The sequence below is a fragment of the Aphelocoma coerulescens genome, chromosome 17 (genome assembly GCF_041296385.1).
Source record: "Aphelocoma coerulescens isolate FSJ_1873_10779 chromosome 17, UR_Acoe_1.0, whole genome shotgun sequence".
NCBI classification, from domain to species: Eukaryota; Metazoa; Chordata; class Aves; order Passeriformes; family Corvidae; genus Aphelocoma; species Aphelocoma coerulescens.
Genome location: NC_091030.1, coordinates 3,142,974 through 3,160,718, shown reverse-complemented (window position 1 = coordinate 3,160,718; position 17,745 = coordinate 3,142,974). Strand labels below are relative to the sequence as shown.

The window sequence follows — 17,745 nt, the reverse complement described above, 5'->3', positions numbered from 1 at the left end:
GTTTTCCAGCCCAAATCTCACCCTCTAGTTACAAAGTGTTTGTAGGGTGGAACTTGTATCTGCTCAGGGCCTAAAGCTCTCGCAAGATCCTCACCATCAGGGAAAGAAAAGGGCTTATTTACCGCTGTGCTCTTGGAAACCATGATTTCTCCTCCATCCCTCACTCCCCTCGTCTCCCCCTTTACTACTCTATGTTTTCCCTGCTGCCTAATGAGCCCTCCAGAGACCTGCAGGTATAAAACTCGTTACAGCTCCCTCCATGTACCCGCATCAATAAGTGAAGGAGTGCAGAGAGAACGGGAGGGAAGCTGTCACTTTATTTCCCCATGAATTACAAACCACTTTAAAGTCTGGCACTCAGGAAAGGGCCAGTGAGAAATTGCCCCTCATACTGAGATAGGGGTTTTCTTTATGTTTCATGCCAGAAACTTGGCAAAGCCTTGGATTAAGGCAGTCACAGAACCTCAGCATCTGGAGCGAATGGGAAGCTGGGAACGACATTATGAGCTTGTCATATTCTCTGGACTTAGGTTTCCCACTTCTTTCCCAGATTTATTCTCTTGCTCTGTGTGAAACAGGGAAGTTCAAAGTGGTGGAGAGTTCTGGAGCTGCTTGCTACCCACAGCCAAGGCCAGATTTCAAAAACCCCAAACCCTGGGCGCACATTTAGGCATGTAGAGAAGCAAATAGACTGTCAAATCTGCTCAGGGTATTCTGGGGCTGTGCTGGCTGCTCATTCTCCTTCTTAATGGAGTTCAGGTGTGTAAAACAGACTCCTGCAAAGCCAGGACCAAGTATGTAAATGCCAGAGGTCTTAGCTCAAGCACCACCAGCAACTTGCACCAACCTGGTGACATCTGATGTGCCACCATCTTCTGCCAGCGTGTCCAGTTAGACTTCCACACCCACGGAAATACCATAAAGCCACAAACACCCGGTTTGTTTGTAGGAACGTGAGGGTTTTCAGGAAGAGTTAGGTGAGCGTGTCTCCCACTGGCACCCAAAAACCCAGCAGGTGTTTGCTGCCAGCAGGGCTGAGTGTGTGTGTGTGTGCAAAGCACTGCACGCGGGTGTGCACGTCCCCATCAGGGCACGCTGCCACTGGTGTGTGCTGGAGGATGCTCAGGCCAGGGAGCTGTGAGCAGTTAATGCTGCCTGTGCGTGTGCAGCAGGCAGGAGGGAGAAGTGGTGACCTCTGGAAGGGGCTGTGCTGAGCAGGCAGCTCTTGCATGCGGGTGAAGGGGCGGGGGGAGCACTCAGCCAGCTCCACGGGGTCGGGAAATGGAAAACCCTCTGTATCAGCTTCTTTTGTCATCCAGAAGCGGCACAGAAAAATCCAGCCCTGCCACCCAAAGAATGCAAAATATGGAACAGGAGGAAGGAAATAAAGCCTGGCCAGTGCCCTTTCTCTCACAGTCCGTCACAACTTCCTGTGGCATGGATCCCATTTCCAGATCAAACCCCACCGATGGGAGGCCTTTACCTTGAACTGACTTTCACTTGGAAAACACAGAGAGAAAGCAACTTGGAGAGAGAGCCACCATGTTAGTGGAAGAGACACAAGAAAAATCAGGAGTTCTTTCCTAGAGGCCCAAATTCCCCATTTTCCCCTCATGGAACGAACCACAGGTAACACTGATCCCTCCCTGCTCTTAGACATGCAACAAGGGATGTGGTTTGTGCAGCTGCCAGGCACTGACCTTCACTCTCTGAGGGTTCATCCAGTGCTGGATGTCTTGCACGGTCTCGTTCACGCGCAGGAGGATGGGCTCGTGACTGTGATCCAGACAGGAGGTGGTACACTCCGTGCCTGCTCAAAACACAAAGGGGATAAAGCTAAAGGATAAAGCAGGCAGCTTCTGACCCTTCCAGCATCCTTCCAGCTGAAGGACAGGATTACGGCTCGTTTTTCCTAAATTGCAATTAGCAGTCAACCATAACTATCACATATCTCCTAGCCACACGTGAAGTGCTGAGCACAACCCTGCGCTCAGCAGGACAGCATGGGGGTGGCAGATATTCCAGGGCCTTTTTGTATGAGCTGTAAATCTAAGTATTTCTCTGGCTATTAACTCCAAGAAGGGGGTCAGGTTTTGCGCCTTCAGATCATCAAGGCAACATGAAGGTTTTTCCATTTCAACTGCTCTTTCAAGCAGTGGGGCTGATTAGGCAGAGGCTGTCGAACTCATCTCACCTACGACATGGCAGAAACCTATTGTTTGATCTGTCAGATTTACAAACATCCAATAATAATCTTCCAAAGGGTGACCAAGCCTAATGATATTGAAGACAAGCTATCACCCAAGTCCCACAGTCAATAAGAAGTACGCAGAAAGGTAATGATGGCTTTGTTCACACATAAACCTGCTTTTTCTCTGATTAACTGTCATGGCCAGTGGGAATCCTGTCCTTTCTTTATTAAAACATGCTGCGATACTCTGCAGCAATATCCCAGAGCCCTGTGGTGACACAACCATAAGCCCTTGTGTGTTGGACCATTACCATTTCCCCCCTGGAAAATCACTCTTGAATGGCACAGCTGCTGCAAACATGTCATTAGGATTTCTGTACTCCAATCAGCGCTGGGGGAGGAAGTAATCTCCGCACTGATTTGAAGAGCTGAACCTTTGGCTCAACACACGCCTCAGCCTGGAAGGGCAGATTAGGTGTCTGAGGAATTACCGAAGGTGTGTGGGATTCATAGTGACCATGACTGGTTGCTATTATTTTCCCACCTGCTTCTGCCTTCCCACATGCTCCACTTGGAGGAGTCAGTGGGAGCAGCCAGACCTGGGCTGGAAAGATGGGGAGTGCTTGGGGTTTGTTTTGCTTTCCCAGGACACCTGGTAGTGGCTCCAAGGACCTGCTGGATGAGGCCCATTGATACCACCCCCATAGTGAATGAGTGGCAGGACAGCACCTTTTCAAAAGGACATTGATCAGGCTTTCAAAAACGCAAGGAAGAGAGGAAAACCCCAACATCTGATCCCAAAAGTTGGTGCTGGGTGAGCCTACAAAGTGTGTGGTATGTCTCCATCTGCTGAGGATGAGAGCTAGCGGCTGCTGTGCCCTCTCTGAGCTCTAAATCCCTTTCCAGAGAGAGCCACACTCTTGTGGGGGGTCTGCCCCACGCATCCCTCACCTCCATGATGCTGTGTGGTCCCACCCCAGGGTCAGGGCCATCAGTCCCTGGGATTGGCACCTGCCGACAGTCGCTGCAAGAGGAGCGAGAGCTGGCAGGCGCCCAGCACAAAGATGATCCCCTGCAAACCAGGAACTGGGGTTTCTCTCCCTGCAAAAACCTGTCTGGCCCTGGAGGTAACCTCGTCTCAAGGGTAAAACGCCTCTCCACATTAAGAGTCGCAGCAGCCTCCTCGCCGCTCGCTCTCCCGCGCTCCACCACGCTCATGGAGAGGAGCGGGTCGGAATTGTTTTGATATATGATCTGTAATTGGCATCATTACAGAGCGGTGATCTCATCCAGGTCGTGTTCTCCTCCCCAGGGAGGGAACACAAGGAGGCTCGTGGTCCTCTGCATGGCTGCGATATAATGAGGGAGCCGCACAAGGAGGAAATTTCTCCAAGTTCAAAGGGACAGGCGGAGGCAGGAGGGGGATGGCAGGGGCTGGGAGGGGGACTGCAGGAAGGGGCCTCGCAAACCTGTGTGGGCTGCAGGCAGTGTGGCTCCTGTTGCAGCCCTTACAACAGGGAGACCCCCAAAATGGGGGCTGAAAATACAATATTGAGTGGACGGCTCCGCGTCTGTCCCTCCCTGCGCCTGGGTGATACAAAGCCAAGGTGAGTGCAGGGGTCATCACCCTTGCAGAGGGAACAGGTACCCCAGAAAGAAGGAGGAAAGTGGACCTTTTAAAACAGCTCCTAAACAACTGTCATACCAAAGGGGATGCTCAGCTGGTCTCATACTGTTTCTGGGGAGACCTGAATTATCCTGGTGCTGCATTCTCCTGTCACCTCCCTGCCTTTCAGCCACTGGAGCGCTGGGTTTGTGCACGTGGCTGAAGGAGTGGGACATTACAAAAGTATAAGAGCAGAAGCAGGTACAACCCCTGCCTGTATTTTGCAGACTGGATGTGTCTCTGGCACAGCCTGGCATGCTGCTGCCCCTGAAAACCAGCTGGCCAAGAAGGGACACCATGAAACTGGAAGCCCTGCAAGGAACCTGCAGTCAGAGCATGTTACATGATGCTCTCAGATCTTCACCTTTCCTAAAAGCATTTCCCTGAAAAGCCTCCCATAGCAGTTTCTCACTCGGGCAAACACATCCACAGAAGGTGACTTGAAGGACTGAAAGCTCCTTCCTCCCTCCCTGTCATTCCCATCCTCTTCCTGGTGTCCTGCTGTCTGCTCCCACCTGGGGACAGGTGTCCAGGGGTGCTCACCCACCTATGCCGTAGCCGCCGGCGCACTGCAGCTTCAGGTGGCTGTTGAGCTGGGTGGGCAGAGCACACTGCCCCTGCATCTCCCTGCACAGGTGGAAGGACCCGCTCCAGGTGCCATCCTTCCGGCAGTGGATCACGTTGCTCCCACGGCCCTGGGAATGAGAGAAGGAGATAATGAGGATTGACACAGAAATAGCCAGGAGAGGCTGAGAGGTGAGAAGTGAGCAGAGCTGAGCTGGGAGTAAAGTTCTGCTGGAGCTGGAAAAGCTCCTGGTTGGGACTGCCAGCCCTGGTGGCGGGGGGCAAGAAGGAGTTTTCTTCCAAAGACTAAAGAAAACAGAACCTGCACTGCTCTCACACACACACACACACACACACACACACACACAAACAGACATCTCTTCTGCACAATTCAAGGTCTTTACAAGCCCCTTGCAAGCTCTCCACCTTACAACAGCCCCACTCCTGTTGCAATAAAGCTGCCTTCACCCCGTTTGCCTTCCTCCTTGTTGAAGGTTGGTGTTGAACGCAGACAACCTTTTTCCTCTTCGCAATTTCTAACCAGTTACATCATCTTTGTCTTGAAAAAGAAAGAATCCCCAACGGCCGTCTGAAGGAGGAAGGGAGAGCGGGACATGAGCTTAGCAGGGCAGAACGTGCTCTTTAGAGCTTGGCTGCCTTGAGTGACAGCAGGCAAAGGGGCTGAGACGGACACGCACAGAGGCAGGTGGGAAGGAGGAAAAAATCCTCTGGTGTGGGAAGGGGCAAGGAATAGAATATGACATTTCTCTTATAGAAAAGATTCTCTGTATGATACTGGAGAATGAATACCAAAGTCCGAGGGGAAATATCATGCCCTTTAAAAACAACAAAGGAGTGCACAGGCAATCTATTGTCAGATCTATCCTCACGGCACTGGGGATTTCTGTGCAAACAAGCTGTTCTGTGGGATCTGCGAACCCGACTGCCATGGGGCAATGTGGGACATTCAACAGGAGGATGTCTGCTGTGGTTGGGCTCCAAACCTCCTGTGGGGGCCTTGCTGGGTGGGAGAACCATGCAGGATCTCTGCTTCTCCTCACCCGTTTTCATTCCAGGCACATTGCCTGCAATCTACCCACCCTGCTCTTGGAGACTGTGCTGGATATCTTTGGGGATCCTTTAATGTGCTGTCTATACTGGGATCCCTGCGGGGCTGCTGAACTTTTTGGAGGAGCTCTGCCCTACAACCCACACCCATTGTTGCACAGGGACCTGCATAAGCCCCTGGTACCGGCATGGAAGAGGGCACAGCCTTCAGTGTTAGTCTTGTCCTTAATATCCTAATGCTTCCCTTTTTTTGCTCAGCTTTGTTAATGAACACAATTTTTAGTGAGATGCAAAGTGGTCTTAGCAGCAGACTACGGTGTGGGACCTGCTTCCCCTTCTCTAGACATCTGGCCATTGCCAGAAGTAATAAGGAAATCATATGAAAGGATAATGGAGCAGATGGACTCAGGGTGTGATCCAGCTTGGTGATTCTCACCTAAGGGCCAGTTTGGCAGAGATTGATTAATTTAGATCTGACTGTTCATATGATTTGTGTACAATATGCAGAAATGGAAGACCCTTGCTCTGGTGCCAGGGGAGGTACCTGCTTAAATGGCCATTACGTTCCTGGTGATTAAGAGATGCTGTATGTGCAGCCAAGTAATGATCTTTCAGCATGGTGACAAAGTCAGGAATAAATTGCTAAATGATAATTGAGCACAATTTGCTGTTTTAGCAAATGTGGTACACTTCCCTTTCAATTTCCATGCCAGGGTTCAAACATGATTCTCAAAGGTGAGCCATGAAACCTGATTTATGTTCCTGGAGCTGGCTGTGCTTGAGGGTACTCTTATATAGTTTCAGCAACATACTCGGAGATCCCAGGATATCCATTGCTATAGTAACATACTGTCCATCATTCCCTGACCTGCAAAATCTCTTGTGAAAATCCCTGCTGGGTTTCTTGCTTGGATGCAACGTGTATTATCACCTTATATAGCTGAGAGAGACTTAGTGGGGTTTAATCCTTAAATAATTAACACCTCTCAAGTGGTTCTGGCTTGTGCCAGGAGTCCTCCCTCTTCTTCTGTAGCCTATTTTCTGGGATAACTGAAAATACTTTTCACTGTAAATCCCTTTCTCAAGATGTTATCTGCTCCTTTGCCCAAGGTGCTTTCCTGTCCCTCCCAGTGAATGCAGACAGAGCTGCATCTCTCTCTTTCCAGAGCTCACTTCACTACTGCTGTAACCCTGACTCCACTGCTTGCTCCTCTTTGTGTTCACCCCGCTAAAAGCAAAGACAACTCGTTCCACCAGCTGTCATTGCCCTGGAGGTCCCAGTTTCCCTGCACTGGCAGTGCTGGAACACGGCACCAGCCATGCTGACTCCTCTGAGCAAGTGGTGGATGCACAAAGCCACAGCTGCCACATCCCAGAGCTCCCACCCACTCTGCACTCACGCCTGCAACTTCTCATTTCACACTGCTCACAACCTCACTCCAAGTCTTAAACAAGGAAAACTTCTCCAGGTGCCCTGATGTGAAACGCCAGGGCTCTGCCTGTTGTCCCTGTGGAGAGGGCAGGCCAGAGGGCAGGGAACAGGGGCTTTTAACCTGTGGAGCAGCTACCAGAGGTGCCTTTCACATAATCGGCCCTAGGGCAGGGTTGGTACCTTTTTAAATGTCCTCAGATTCTGGAATGAAATTAAACAGCCCTTGTCAGAGCACTCCCTGCTCCATGCAGTGCCTGCCATAGCTGCAGATTCCACATCCCCACTTTTTCTTCCCAACCACAGGGAGCAGCAGCAGCAGCACTTCTGGGAGAAGCTACTTATCTCACAAACTATAATTACCTCTGGTGAGGAAAACTAGGCATTTCAAACAAGATAGTAGAGGCCAGACCTTCTCATATCAGTGAACACAGCTTCCAGGAAGCCAAAGGCAACACGCTGATTTGTGCCAGAGGAGGATCTGACCTCTGATGCCAAATGACACCTTCACAGCCAGAAAAACATGGAAGTTTAGAGAGAGTTCAACTGAGTAGTTGTAATCCCTATGGCATTAAATTATCACAAGACACACAAACATACAATGGTAAGAACTGGAGAGAAAAGCAAGGTGAAACAGAATGAACAAATGGGATAAGTGCAGATAACTCACATTCTACTTACTTTCATTTGTTGCTCTGCATTTTCTAGCCAGATCATAAAGCCACTGAGGCAGATCTGTCTTCCACTTACTGTCCAGAAACAGCAAGTCAGTCACTTCTAATCCTCTGCAGCTAATAGTTAATACTGTTACTGCTGTCATAAAAATAATATTCCCAGGCTCTCCCTCTACTGTAATTATCTTTTTCCCTTCTGCATTTCTCTGTTCTTGGAAGAGCTCATTGTCCCTTGGCCTCTCCAAGACCAGTGTCCTTAGGGAAGATATGGTAAAGCCAGCCTTGTATGGGCTAAGGTAGCTCGGGTAAGGGAGACTCACCGACTCACTGTCATCATCCTCGCACTTGATCCGGCACTCGCTGTTGAACTGGAAGCCATTGGAGCACTGGTAGAGCCCGTGGAACTTGGAAGGTGGAGGGTCACAGGTGACGGGCACGCAGGCGCCTGGCAGCCACGTGCCATCTTGTGTGCACTGGATCTTAAAGGCTCGCCTTTTTGTGCAGAAAAAAGCAACGTTTAGTGAGTGGCTGAGTCAGCTGGGAGCCTCTAAAGCCTCTGAGCTCTGCTAGCAGGTTGCAGGGGATGGGTGTGCTCGAGCTTTTAACACTTGGAGAACAAGTTGTGAATCTGCGTCATGAGGTCTCTGAGCAAAAAGAACGATTATTTGCAAAACCAACACTGAGCTGCCCAGCCTAAACTCCTCTTTTGGCCTTGGACACATCTCCCAAGAACTCAGCTTCCCAGGCTTGTGGGCTGTGGTTGGTTTGAAGTGGGTTTGTGCAGAGTCAGAAGTATACGACAGCACTAACCCTTTTCTGCAGGGTTTCAAAGGGGACTCCCCAGGCTGCATATCAAAGGGGTATTTCTATGGTAAAGTCTGTTTTTTGAGCACTGGTCAGGATTTTCAAAGAAGCCTAAGGGAGCTGGGTGCCTAAACTGACACAGCACAGATACCTGCATGAAGGAATTGCTCCATGCTATTCCCTACGGCACGTGGAGTCTGTGATAAACACCCCCTTCCCAAAATAAATTTAACTCATGGCTTTCTGAATCAGGCTGATGGCATAGCTTTAGTCTTTCACGTACTTTCTTGATTTTCTGGAGGATCCAGGGACGTGGTAACCTGGTTTGCATTTGTACTTGCAGAACGAGCCCACTTTGTGCTTGTCTTCTCGGCAGCGAGTGGTCTGGAGATCCGCGTTGGGGACGACGGAGGGTGCTCGACACATCAGCTCACACAGGGCCTCAGGAAAGGACCACAGCCCGTCCTCCATGCAGGTCAAGTTGCTGTTGTTTCCTGAGAAGAAGAGTGAGCAACGTTCAGCAGGACTATTTTCTTTTGAAATGTCATTACACCCATAATGCATCAAAAGCCCCCTCAGCCGATTTGACAAATCCAACTGCATTGAACATTCACATGTCCTGTGTGTTCTCTCGCTCTAGATGATGTCATTAAATCATTAAGGACTCTGCTTTCAGGTGACAGGCAGGCAGTGCTTATTTCAGGAAATGCTATAGCATAGGGGAAGCCACACAGGCTTTGTCATCTTTTGTATTTCTCTTCCTTATTTTGTTCCTCTCTGAAAGGAAGCTTGTTTCATACACCAACCCCCTCCTCTCCAAAGCCGTGGCTTTAACAGAGGGTTTGGTGCCATCACATTCTTCATTCTGCTTCTGTGTTATATCTTTTTCCTGAATCTGTCCCTTTTATTTCAATTTGGAGCCTTTTGGAGCAGCATCTGTTAGTATTAGAGTCACTACTCCAACACAATGAGGAGCCATTCTCAGCTGGGGACTCTCAGTCCTTGGGGACTACTGTGATAAATACGATTCATAATACTCATTAGAGACTCATTTTCCTCAGGAAGCTTTCTTGGCCAACACCTCAAAGGTAAAAGGTACAATAGATCTATTTGCCTCTGCTATGACCTACTTGACTTCAGAAGGTTAAGCTAAAAGTAGCCCAGTCTCAGTGTATTTTACATTCTTTGTTATTTTATACCATATGTTGAAAAGGAATAAGCTTTTCCTAAGAAACAAAGCACAGCTATGAGCCACTAACCCTTCAAAAATCCCTAATACTCCATTGAAATCCCCGAGCATTGCTGCAGGAACTCTTCTCAACCCACAAGACATATTTTCAACAGTGAGCCAACTTCGGAGTTATCTGAAATAATACTGACAAACTGCTAACCCCGGAGCAATGCCATCTCTCTGCGAGGGGAGGAAGAGAGCCCGAGCATGAGGCTGGAATTCAAAGAAGAAAACAAAAGGCTCTGGAGGGCTCAGGAAGGTATGTGGAGGAGCCCTCCTGCCCTGCCCTCAAAGATAAGAGAAGCCGCATTAAATCAGCCCTGGATTTCTCTCTCCCCTCCCCAACTGCAGATGATTGCAGAGGTATTTTGTGCAGAAGGGAGTTCTTTTCTGGAGCACCAGCATGTTCCTCTGCTCTGACTCATGCAGCAGCTCCCAGCCCAGCCGTGGTGATATCATACTTGCCACTGCAAAGCGATAAGCTGTGACATTACCAACAGTGGCTGTCATGACGTCAGTGATTGAATTAGGCATGAGTCACACATCTGCTGCTCTCCAGAAGCTTAGTGGCAACATTATTAGTCATCAGTGACGGCTCTACACCAAACAGTGCCTTCACCTCACAGCTCACAGCGCTTCTGGACAAAAGTGAAGTGATGCTACACGCCAGAGGTGCAGCCCCTGACCTGGGGTTGGTTGTCATCCCTCCAGCTGCCCCTGAGTCATCAGCTCTTGTTGGTCATGATGAGTATAATTATTTTCACTGCCCGCTCAAAAAATTTTGAAGCACTTTAAATGATAAAACAGCTTTTTGTTGAAGATGGCCCTTTTGAGTGTATAAACAGAAAAAGGGAGTTTTTTTGTTAAAAAGTAGTCTTAATTTTCTCTTAACTACCCTTTGAGTAGTCATAACTTTGACTGTGTGTTGGCTGCTTGTGGCTATCTTCCATCAGAGTTAAAAAGAACTAAGCAATTTCCTTATATATGAAGAAATCAACATAGCCTTTCCCTGAAATGAAGAACACTTCCCATGCCTTCCCTTTTGGGGTTTGCAATGAATCCCAGCAGAAAAGGAGAAACCACAGGTACAAAAAAATCGTATGCAGTGTTTGTATCTGAGTTGACAACAGCAGTTAAGTTTACTCCACTGCAAGATGGACAAGTTAATTTGGGTCCAATGTTCCTTCAAATTAACAATGGTATCTTTTCTTGCTTCCTGAGGCCCAGATCGAAGAGGGAAATGTGCCAGTGAGCAGAAGAGTTGATGGTGCGGAGAAGAGGATGTGGATATTAGCAGAAAAGTAGCAGGAAAGAAGGAAGATGAGGAAAGGAAAGAGGGCAGAAAGCTGTATTCTTTCTAGGGGAAAAAATAAAAGAAAAAAGGAAAAGTAAAGAGTCCCAAACGAGGAGAGGAAGGTCAGAGTAGAGCAAGGTGAGCGTGGAAAAGGAGAAGGGTGATGGTGGATTAGAAAAAGCAGTGACGGGGGTCTGTGCCACTGGGCCGTGGGGCTTTTCATTCTTCTTTTGCCTTTCCAAATACATGGAGGAGGCATAGATGGGAGACAGACAGTGGAATCAGACAAAGCATGGGAAAGAAGATGAGAGAGTTCAATCTGATTTATCCCCATGACTTTTCCATGTTTTGGTTGTATGGAAGCAATATTCCCTGTCATTACTGCCTGGCCAGACATGATCAAGGAAAGGTCAAAGTAAGGTAATAGAGAGATGCAAAGGAACTTAACTTCTAATATAAATAAACCTTCTGTAGAGTCCCATAATTCTTCCTACTTAAAATATCCTGAATAATTCTAAACCAACAGCAACAGCAACAGCAACATGTATTCCTAGGAGCAGTCTGTGTTAGCTGTTTCTCTCAGGTCACTGCACAGACACCCCCAATACCTTTCAGAAGAGCAGGAGGTCGGCAGGTGAAGGAGCATTTCTTGCCAAAGGTGGTCCCCTCACTGCAGTTGAAGGTGGCTGGGTAGACATGGTACTGGTCTGGGACACCACAGTCCACGGGCTCACAGGTCACCTGCTTGTTCCACTTCCCATCCATGCAAGTCATGGTGACACTGGACTCCATCTGGAAAAAGACACACGGCTACAGCCACCACAGCCAGCAAGGGACAGATCAAAACCATTTCAAGCCTACTAATAGCCATTATTTTGGCTCACAAGTTAAGCAAAGCCATGTGTGGTCCCTACCATCATCATTTGGACAGCAGCTACCAAACCCACCAAGGCTCATAACAGTGTCAGAGAAACAGGATTTGCTGCCCTCCCCCTCACCCCCGGGGTGAGACACCAAAGCACTTCCATAGAAAGACTGGAGCTCTACAAATAATCCAAACTCTTGTCTGGCCTCCTGAGACAAGCAGGGAAGCTGCTGCTCTGCCCTGCCATTGGAAAGGAGCACAAGCCTGAGCTGTTTGGAGCTGACAGCTGTCCCCCATCCCTGTCACCTTTGCGGTGACACAGCCACTCCAAGGGGATCCCCCTGTGCTTCCGAGTAGTCAAACTCACTCTTGGGTTTGAAGTAAAAGCCAAGCTGACACAAAGCCATTTGGGACTCTCATCCACGGCTCTCCCGAGAGGTGTCAGTCACCCTTGGATGGGGATCCCAGGGGAAGGGCTTTGGGCCACATCAACCTTGTGTGCAGATACTGGCAGCTGCTGTTGTGGCTTTCTGTCAGAGTGCCCCAAGGCTCCACATAGAATCAAGGCCCTGCTGTCCTGACACCATGGACATGAATGCCTGAGAGACAGACCTTCTCCAGGAGGAGTTTGCTATGGACAGACCCAAGAGCATCCTGCCCATAACTGGCACCTGGAACTTGAGAGGTTGTACACAGAACCAGTGCCCGTGCTCTGACTTCCCCAAAGTCACTGTACCATCACAGCAACACAGAAGCTACACTTCTATGGATCTGAGGAATAATCCAAACTGCACAGCACATTGGGATCCTGGAGTGCTAGGGGCAAAGGAGAGAAATTAGGGGAGGTAAAGGAGCCACCCATCCAAAGCTCAGATGAATTTACTGAGTAAATGAGGGACAAACAGATGTTGGCAAAGAGAACTGAGTAAACAACATATCCACTTTCTAATTAAAAATGGAAAATTATTGAAGATTAGAAGTGAAGAATTTAACTCTTCTCTCCACACCAGAATAAAGAGAGGGACAGAGGTTAAGAAATGTGAGAAACCCAAACATGAGAAGGGGAAGATTCTGGTGAGGAATCTGACCAAGCCTTACAGCAGCACTCCTCTGCCTCCAGGGAGTATTTTATTCAGGGCTGGTATGCTCACAGGAGATTTGCACCGCTGGCCATTGATCTGGGTTTATAAAAGGAAGGGGAATTTTTCTAGCACACATCAAAGAGACCTGGATTCCCTTTTTGCAAAAACACCCTAATGGTTTCAACAGAAGTTCAGACCTGTCTCCCTTTGATATATGGTTGCATTCAGAATGGAAAAAGCAGTCCCAGAGCTGAGAAACTGGACACTTCCCAAGTGGGCACAAAACCCCTTTTCTAGACTGTGGAGTTTATTTAAACAGGGAGCATTGCTGATGGAAAAAAATGCCTTTTCTACAAACTCAGAGTAGCACATTCTGGGATACTCAGAGCCATCAGGTGAAGTGACACTGTGTGTTCTCATTCCCAATCATTCCACTCCCCAGTGGCTGTTAATTCTGCCTTTGTTGTTTATCAGAATACCTGTATTATTAAAAATTGTGTACGAACTGCAGGCAGTTGATGTCCTGAAGGTGCTTCCAGGGGGTTGCAGTGTGATGGCCACAGGAGAAGGGATAATACAGCACATCCCCATGTCTTGAAAACCATCAGCACTCCAGGATGAGCTGCTCCATTTCCCTTTAACAGATGCTATCATCAAATAACACAGCAGCACCATGGCTGCTGGAACTTAAAACATAAACCCAAGCTATTGATGTCAATAAAATCAAGCTAATGATGTCAGGGGCTATCCAAATGTTATGGAAAAGAAATAGGTCTTGCATAGTTTCATGTTGGATACTGGATCCATGCTGAACATAGAGAGGCTCTATCAATAAGAGATTCAGCTCCAGGAATATAGTTATTGGTGTTGCTGTGATTCTGAGCTTAGGAATAAATGAGTGTTCCTACTAGCTGATGCTGGCTGCTGAGACACAGCGTGGTGCACGAGGAAGCTTCTCTAATGAGAAACTAACGGGTTGCACGTCAGATGTACCTCTGCAGAACACCAAGTAAACAGTGCAAACTCAGAAACCTGAATATAACAGAAACATTTAACCAGGAGCAGTATCTGTGTGTGACAGCCACACCTTACAAAAGGAATGTTTTGCCCAAGCTACCACTTGTGAGAGTATTTCAGCTGCAGCCATGGCCTTTGTTAGCAGGAAGCTCTGGGACACCAGAGCCTGCTGGAAATGCCACGGGCCTGGGATGCCCCTCTCTTTGGAAGAGACCCCTCTCTACAGCTGTACTCCCACTGCCCTTTGTCTGTACCCCTGTTTTAGACCTTGATGTGAAAAAGTTAGTAATTAGTGTCTCCACATTTTCATCTCTGGGTTTTTCCCCATGGTACCTTCCCCACAAAAACCCCAACCTAACCTGTAAGAGTCCTCTCAGATCCCTATGGCTCTTCCTCTTCCTGGCACACAGGGAAGGCCATTCCCAAGCAGAGAAGCTGTGCCCATGGGGGTAAGACCCTGGCTTCTCAGCTTTTCCCAGCAATTTGTTCCACGTTTGGCATGATGGAAGCTGAGGTTTTCAAGGTCAGACATAATAATGGCACATTTTAGAGCATGTCTATCATGTCATCACTGCAAGCAACAGGAGCACATGTAATTCTGCAGCAGGACACAGCAGAGAGCATTCCCTGCAATGGAGACAAAGACCAGAGGCTCTGATTGGAAGTACAGAGGACAAACTTCTCACAGAAATCATCGCTGATGGCACCCACCAGCTTTTGGCTTTCCCCTCTTGCAGCGAGCGTCACACCTGAGGGCGTGTCACTGCACTGCCCAGGGACAGCACCCCGCCTGCTGAGCAGGATCCTGTCCCTCCCCAGCTCCATGCCACACCATGGGGGTATTTCTGATGGGCTCAGCCCTTGGATCTGGCACTGGGTCTTAGTGGCAGCATCTGCCTCTGCCTTTGCAGCTCTCCCACCCGGAGCTGAGCAGGCACGTGCCTGTTTAGCCTGTCTGATCTGACAAGGTCACCCAGCTCACAGCAGCCCACACGAAGCACTTGGCTTTCTCATCTGGTTTATTAGCTGTCACTTTGGGCACTTTGTGCTGCTTTGACTGGCATCACAGCAACTGCTTCCCTTCATGTCCTGCCTTCCAAAGGAGGCTTATGCAAGGAGGGAGGGTGGGCAAGGAGGAAAGAGCGGGGAGAGGAAAGGGGCTTCCAAAGATACAGTGTGCATTGCAGTGAAGAGGATGCAAACTTAAACAAAGCTGGTGCCAGAAAGATTTGTTTCTCGGGACTTTTAACAGCCTGGGAGAATTCATGTCTCCTTCCTGCTGCCCAAGATCCCAGCCGGCTCCTTCTTCAAGCGATGCTTCACGTGTGAAGTTTCCTCTCCTTAAAAATGAACAGCTGTGCCCTCCCCTCTAAGTATTCTTCCACTTCTGCCCACTACTGTGCCTCTAATTGAACCCACATGAGCCGTGCTTTCTTTTCCTGGCATGATTGATGATGCCTTTGCACAACATTAGGGAGCTGCTGGGTTTTAAATAACACCTCTTGACCAGAGCAGCAGTGGTGGTAGCTTCAAGGAGAGATGACAACAAGTAACTGAATGAGCGGGGCTTTCAGTGAAGGACAAGGGGGAGGAAAGCAGTGAAAGACAAAGGGGGGAAAGAGGGAGAAGACAAGGAAGAGCGATGGAGTTGTCAGGGGGGGTGGGAAGAAATCAGGGAGGGAGAACGGAAACATCCCCGAGATCTTCTTTGTGAGAAAGATACATGAAGGATTTTGCTCCATCACTCTGCAAACCCCTTTGTTGTTGTTGTTGTTGTTGAAGTCCCTAAATGAGGATGAGAGAGAGCCCAAGAGTTTGAAAACAGCTCAGCTTTCTTTTTCTTTTCAAGCAGCAAACAGTTTCTGCTGCACAGAGCGCTGACGGGTTTCAGGGTTTGGTGATTTTACGGGGTTTTAACAGAATTTGGGAATGGGAGCTTCTCAGAGAAGGAATGAATGAATGTTTTGCCTCAAGACTGATTAAAATGGTGGCTTCAGAAGACACAGAGACCAGAAAGTGCAGAAACTGTTAAGAAGATTTTCAAAGACCCTTCAGATGTAAAAGATTGATTTGAAATGTGACTTGTGCCCCAACATCACCGAGGTGCTTTTGAAAATTTCGCTTTTAATTCTCTCTTTGCCCTTTTTTTCTGCCTTTCAATGAAATAGGGATGACAAATGTGGTTCAGATGCTAAACCAGGGTGTTTCCACTGGTCTCTGAATCACCTTCACCAGCACACAGTGGTTGTGGGCCACTGATGGTCAGTCTGCTCTTTGAGATGTTGCTCCTCAGCTCAGCCTCCTTCCTACCCAAGAGTGTGAAACACCAACATGTGCAAAGCTACTTCCTTCTCTTCTTCCTCAGGCAGCCCCACACACTGACAGTTAAATGAGAAAAAAACTATCTCTAGACCCTCAAATTGGTCAAACAAGTGAAATAACCAACTAAATGACAAGAGTGAAACAAGGAATAGCTTCATGCAAGGTTCCCCAGCCATGAGAGAAAGTCCCTCTGACCATGGACAACAACCCACATGCCCTTTCTCACCCCCAAATGCTTGTGAATGGAAGAGAAGCTGAAGCTGGGAAGCAATTATGGAAGGAGCACAATGCCTTTTGACATGAGAAATCCAGACCATGGATTCTGGACTTTCTCAGATAATTCATTTCTTGCCTACACGTTCCACAAGTTCTAGTTAGAAGCACCTGACACAAAGAAATAAAACAAGATGATAGTGAAAGAAACAGTCTGTTCCTTTTCAGCAGAAGCCCACTAATAGAACTTTTAAAGCATGTGCTTAATGTGCTTAGCTGGTCATGGGTATGTTTCAGATGCTCCACTCCTTCCCTGATTTGAACAGTGAATGCACAGCACTGAGCAAAACAAAGCCATTGGCCTCAGGGGGTTTTATTGGTGGAAAAAGACAACGAAGTGCAATAGCAGAGCAGGGTGAGAGGAAGCGTGTTGTAATAGGCAGTGAATCACGTTAGCGAGGGGTGCTAAAATCCTCTGCTCCTGTCATATGAGTCTGATCAAGACTCTGAAACCAAACTTCTCCCAGCAAAACCATGCCCAGCTGGCCGAGCCTCTCCGAAAGGTAACGCTTGCATTTAAATAACACAGGGCTGGTGAAGCATGCTCAGGCTGTTTTATTTGGTTTGTGATCCCTGCGTGCTCCATGTACCCCATGTACAGATCCCTTCCAACAATTTCCTGGTTCAGCCATTCAGGCTCATTTTGAGAACTTGTTTTCTGTTCTGTAAAAATGCTCAGCTGGAGCTGGGGTTCTGGTGCTGATGCCAATTAGGATGGAAGAGGCCCAGCTCGCGGGGTCCTGTATTTGTTTTGTAATTGAGTTGAAAGGGCTGACTCATTCCCCTCCACTCTGTCTCCCCCCTCTGCGAGCTTATGAAGAACACAGTATTTCACAAGTACAGACAGGCTGCTGAGTGCGGCCGCCCCAGCCCCCGGCCCAGATGTGAGAGCTGCCCCAGATGTGAGTGCTGCCCCCACAACCAGTGAGAGAAGGTGATGATGGGGGAAACCACCCCCATGTCGCACTCAGAGGATGTGGCAGCGTAAGAGATGAGGGCACAAAGTGGGGTGTCAGCCCTGCATCCCCCCGTCCCCAGCATCCTGCTCCCAGGGCCTTGCTGCACGTGCACCTCATCCACCTTCCCCAGCACAAAGGACCTGCATTTTTTTTGATGTTTGAACAAATTTATAGTTTTCCTCAATACCCCCCTCACTGCATGAACACATGCTGTTTTTGTAGGACTGGATTATTAAGGCATGGATTAGAGAGGATGGGGAGCACTTCCTGCCCTGCTGGGGGAGGTTTTTGGTGATTTGTCTGGAA

General features: G+C 48.5%; 1 protein-coding gene across 1 annotated transcript in view; it reads right to left on the bottom strand.

Moving 5' to 3' along the window:
• The window catches only part of PAPPA (pappalysin 1), a 182,085-nt gene that overhangs the window by 26,419 nt on the left and 137,921 nt on the right, over positions 1-17,745 (bottom strand). Inside the window, exons 15-19 of the mRNA XM_069031458.1 lie at positions 11,530-11,713; positions 8,680-8,890; positions 7,913-8,084; positions 4,405-4,552; positions 1,701-1,810 (exon numbers count right to left, since the gene is read on the bottom strand). Coding sequence (XP_068887559.1) covers positions 1,701-1,810; positions 4,405-4,552; positions 7,913-8,084; positions 8,680-8,890; positions 11,530-11,713 — 825 coding nt within the window. The remainder of the gene's footprint in view (positions 1-1,700; positions 1,811-4,404; positions 4,553-7,912; positions 8,085-8,679; positions 8,891-11,529; positions 11,714-17,745) is intronic.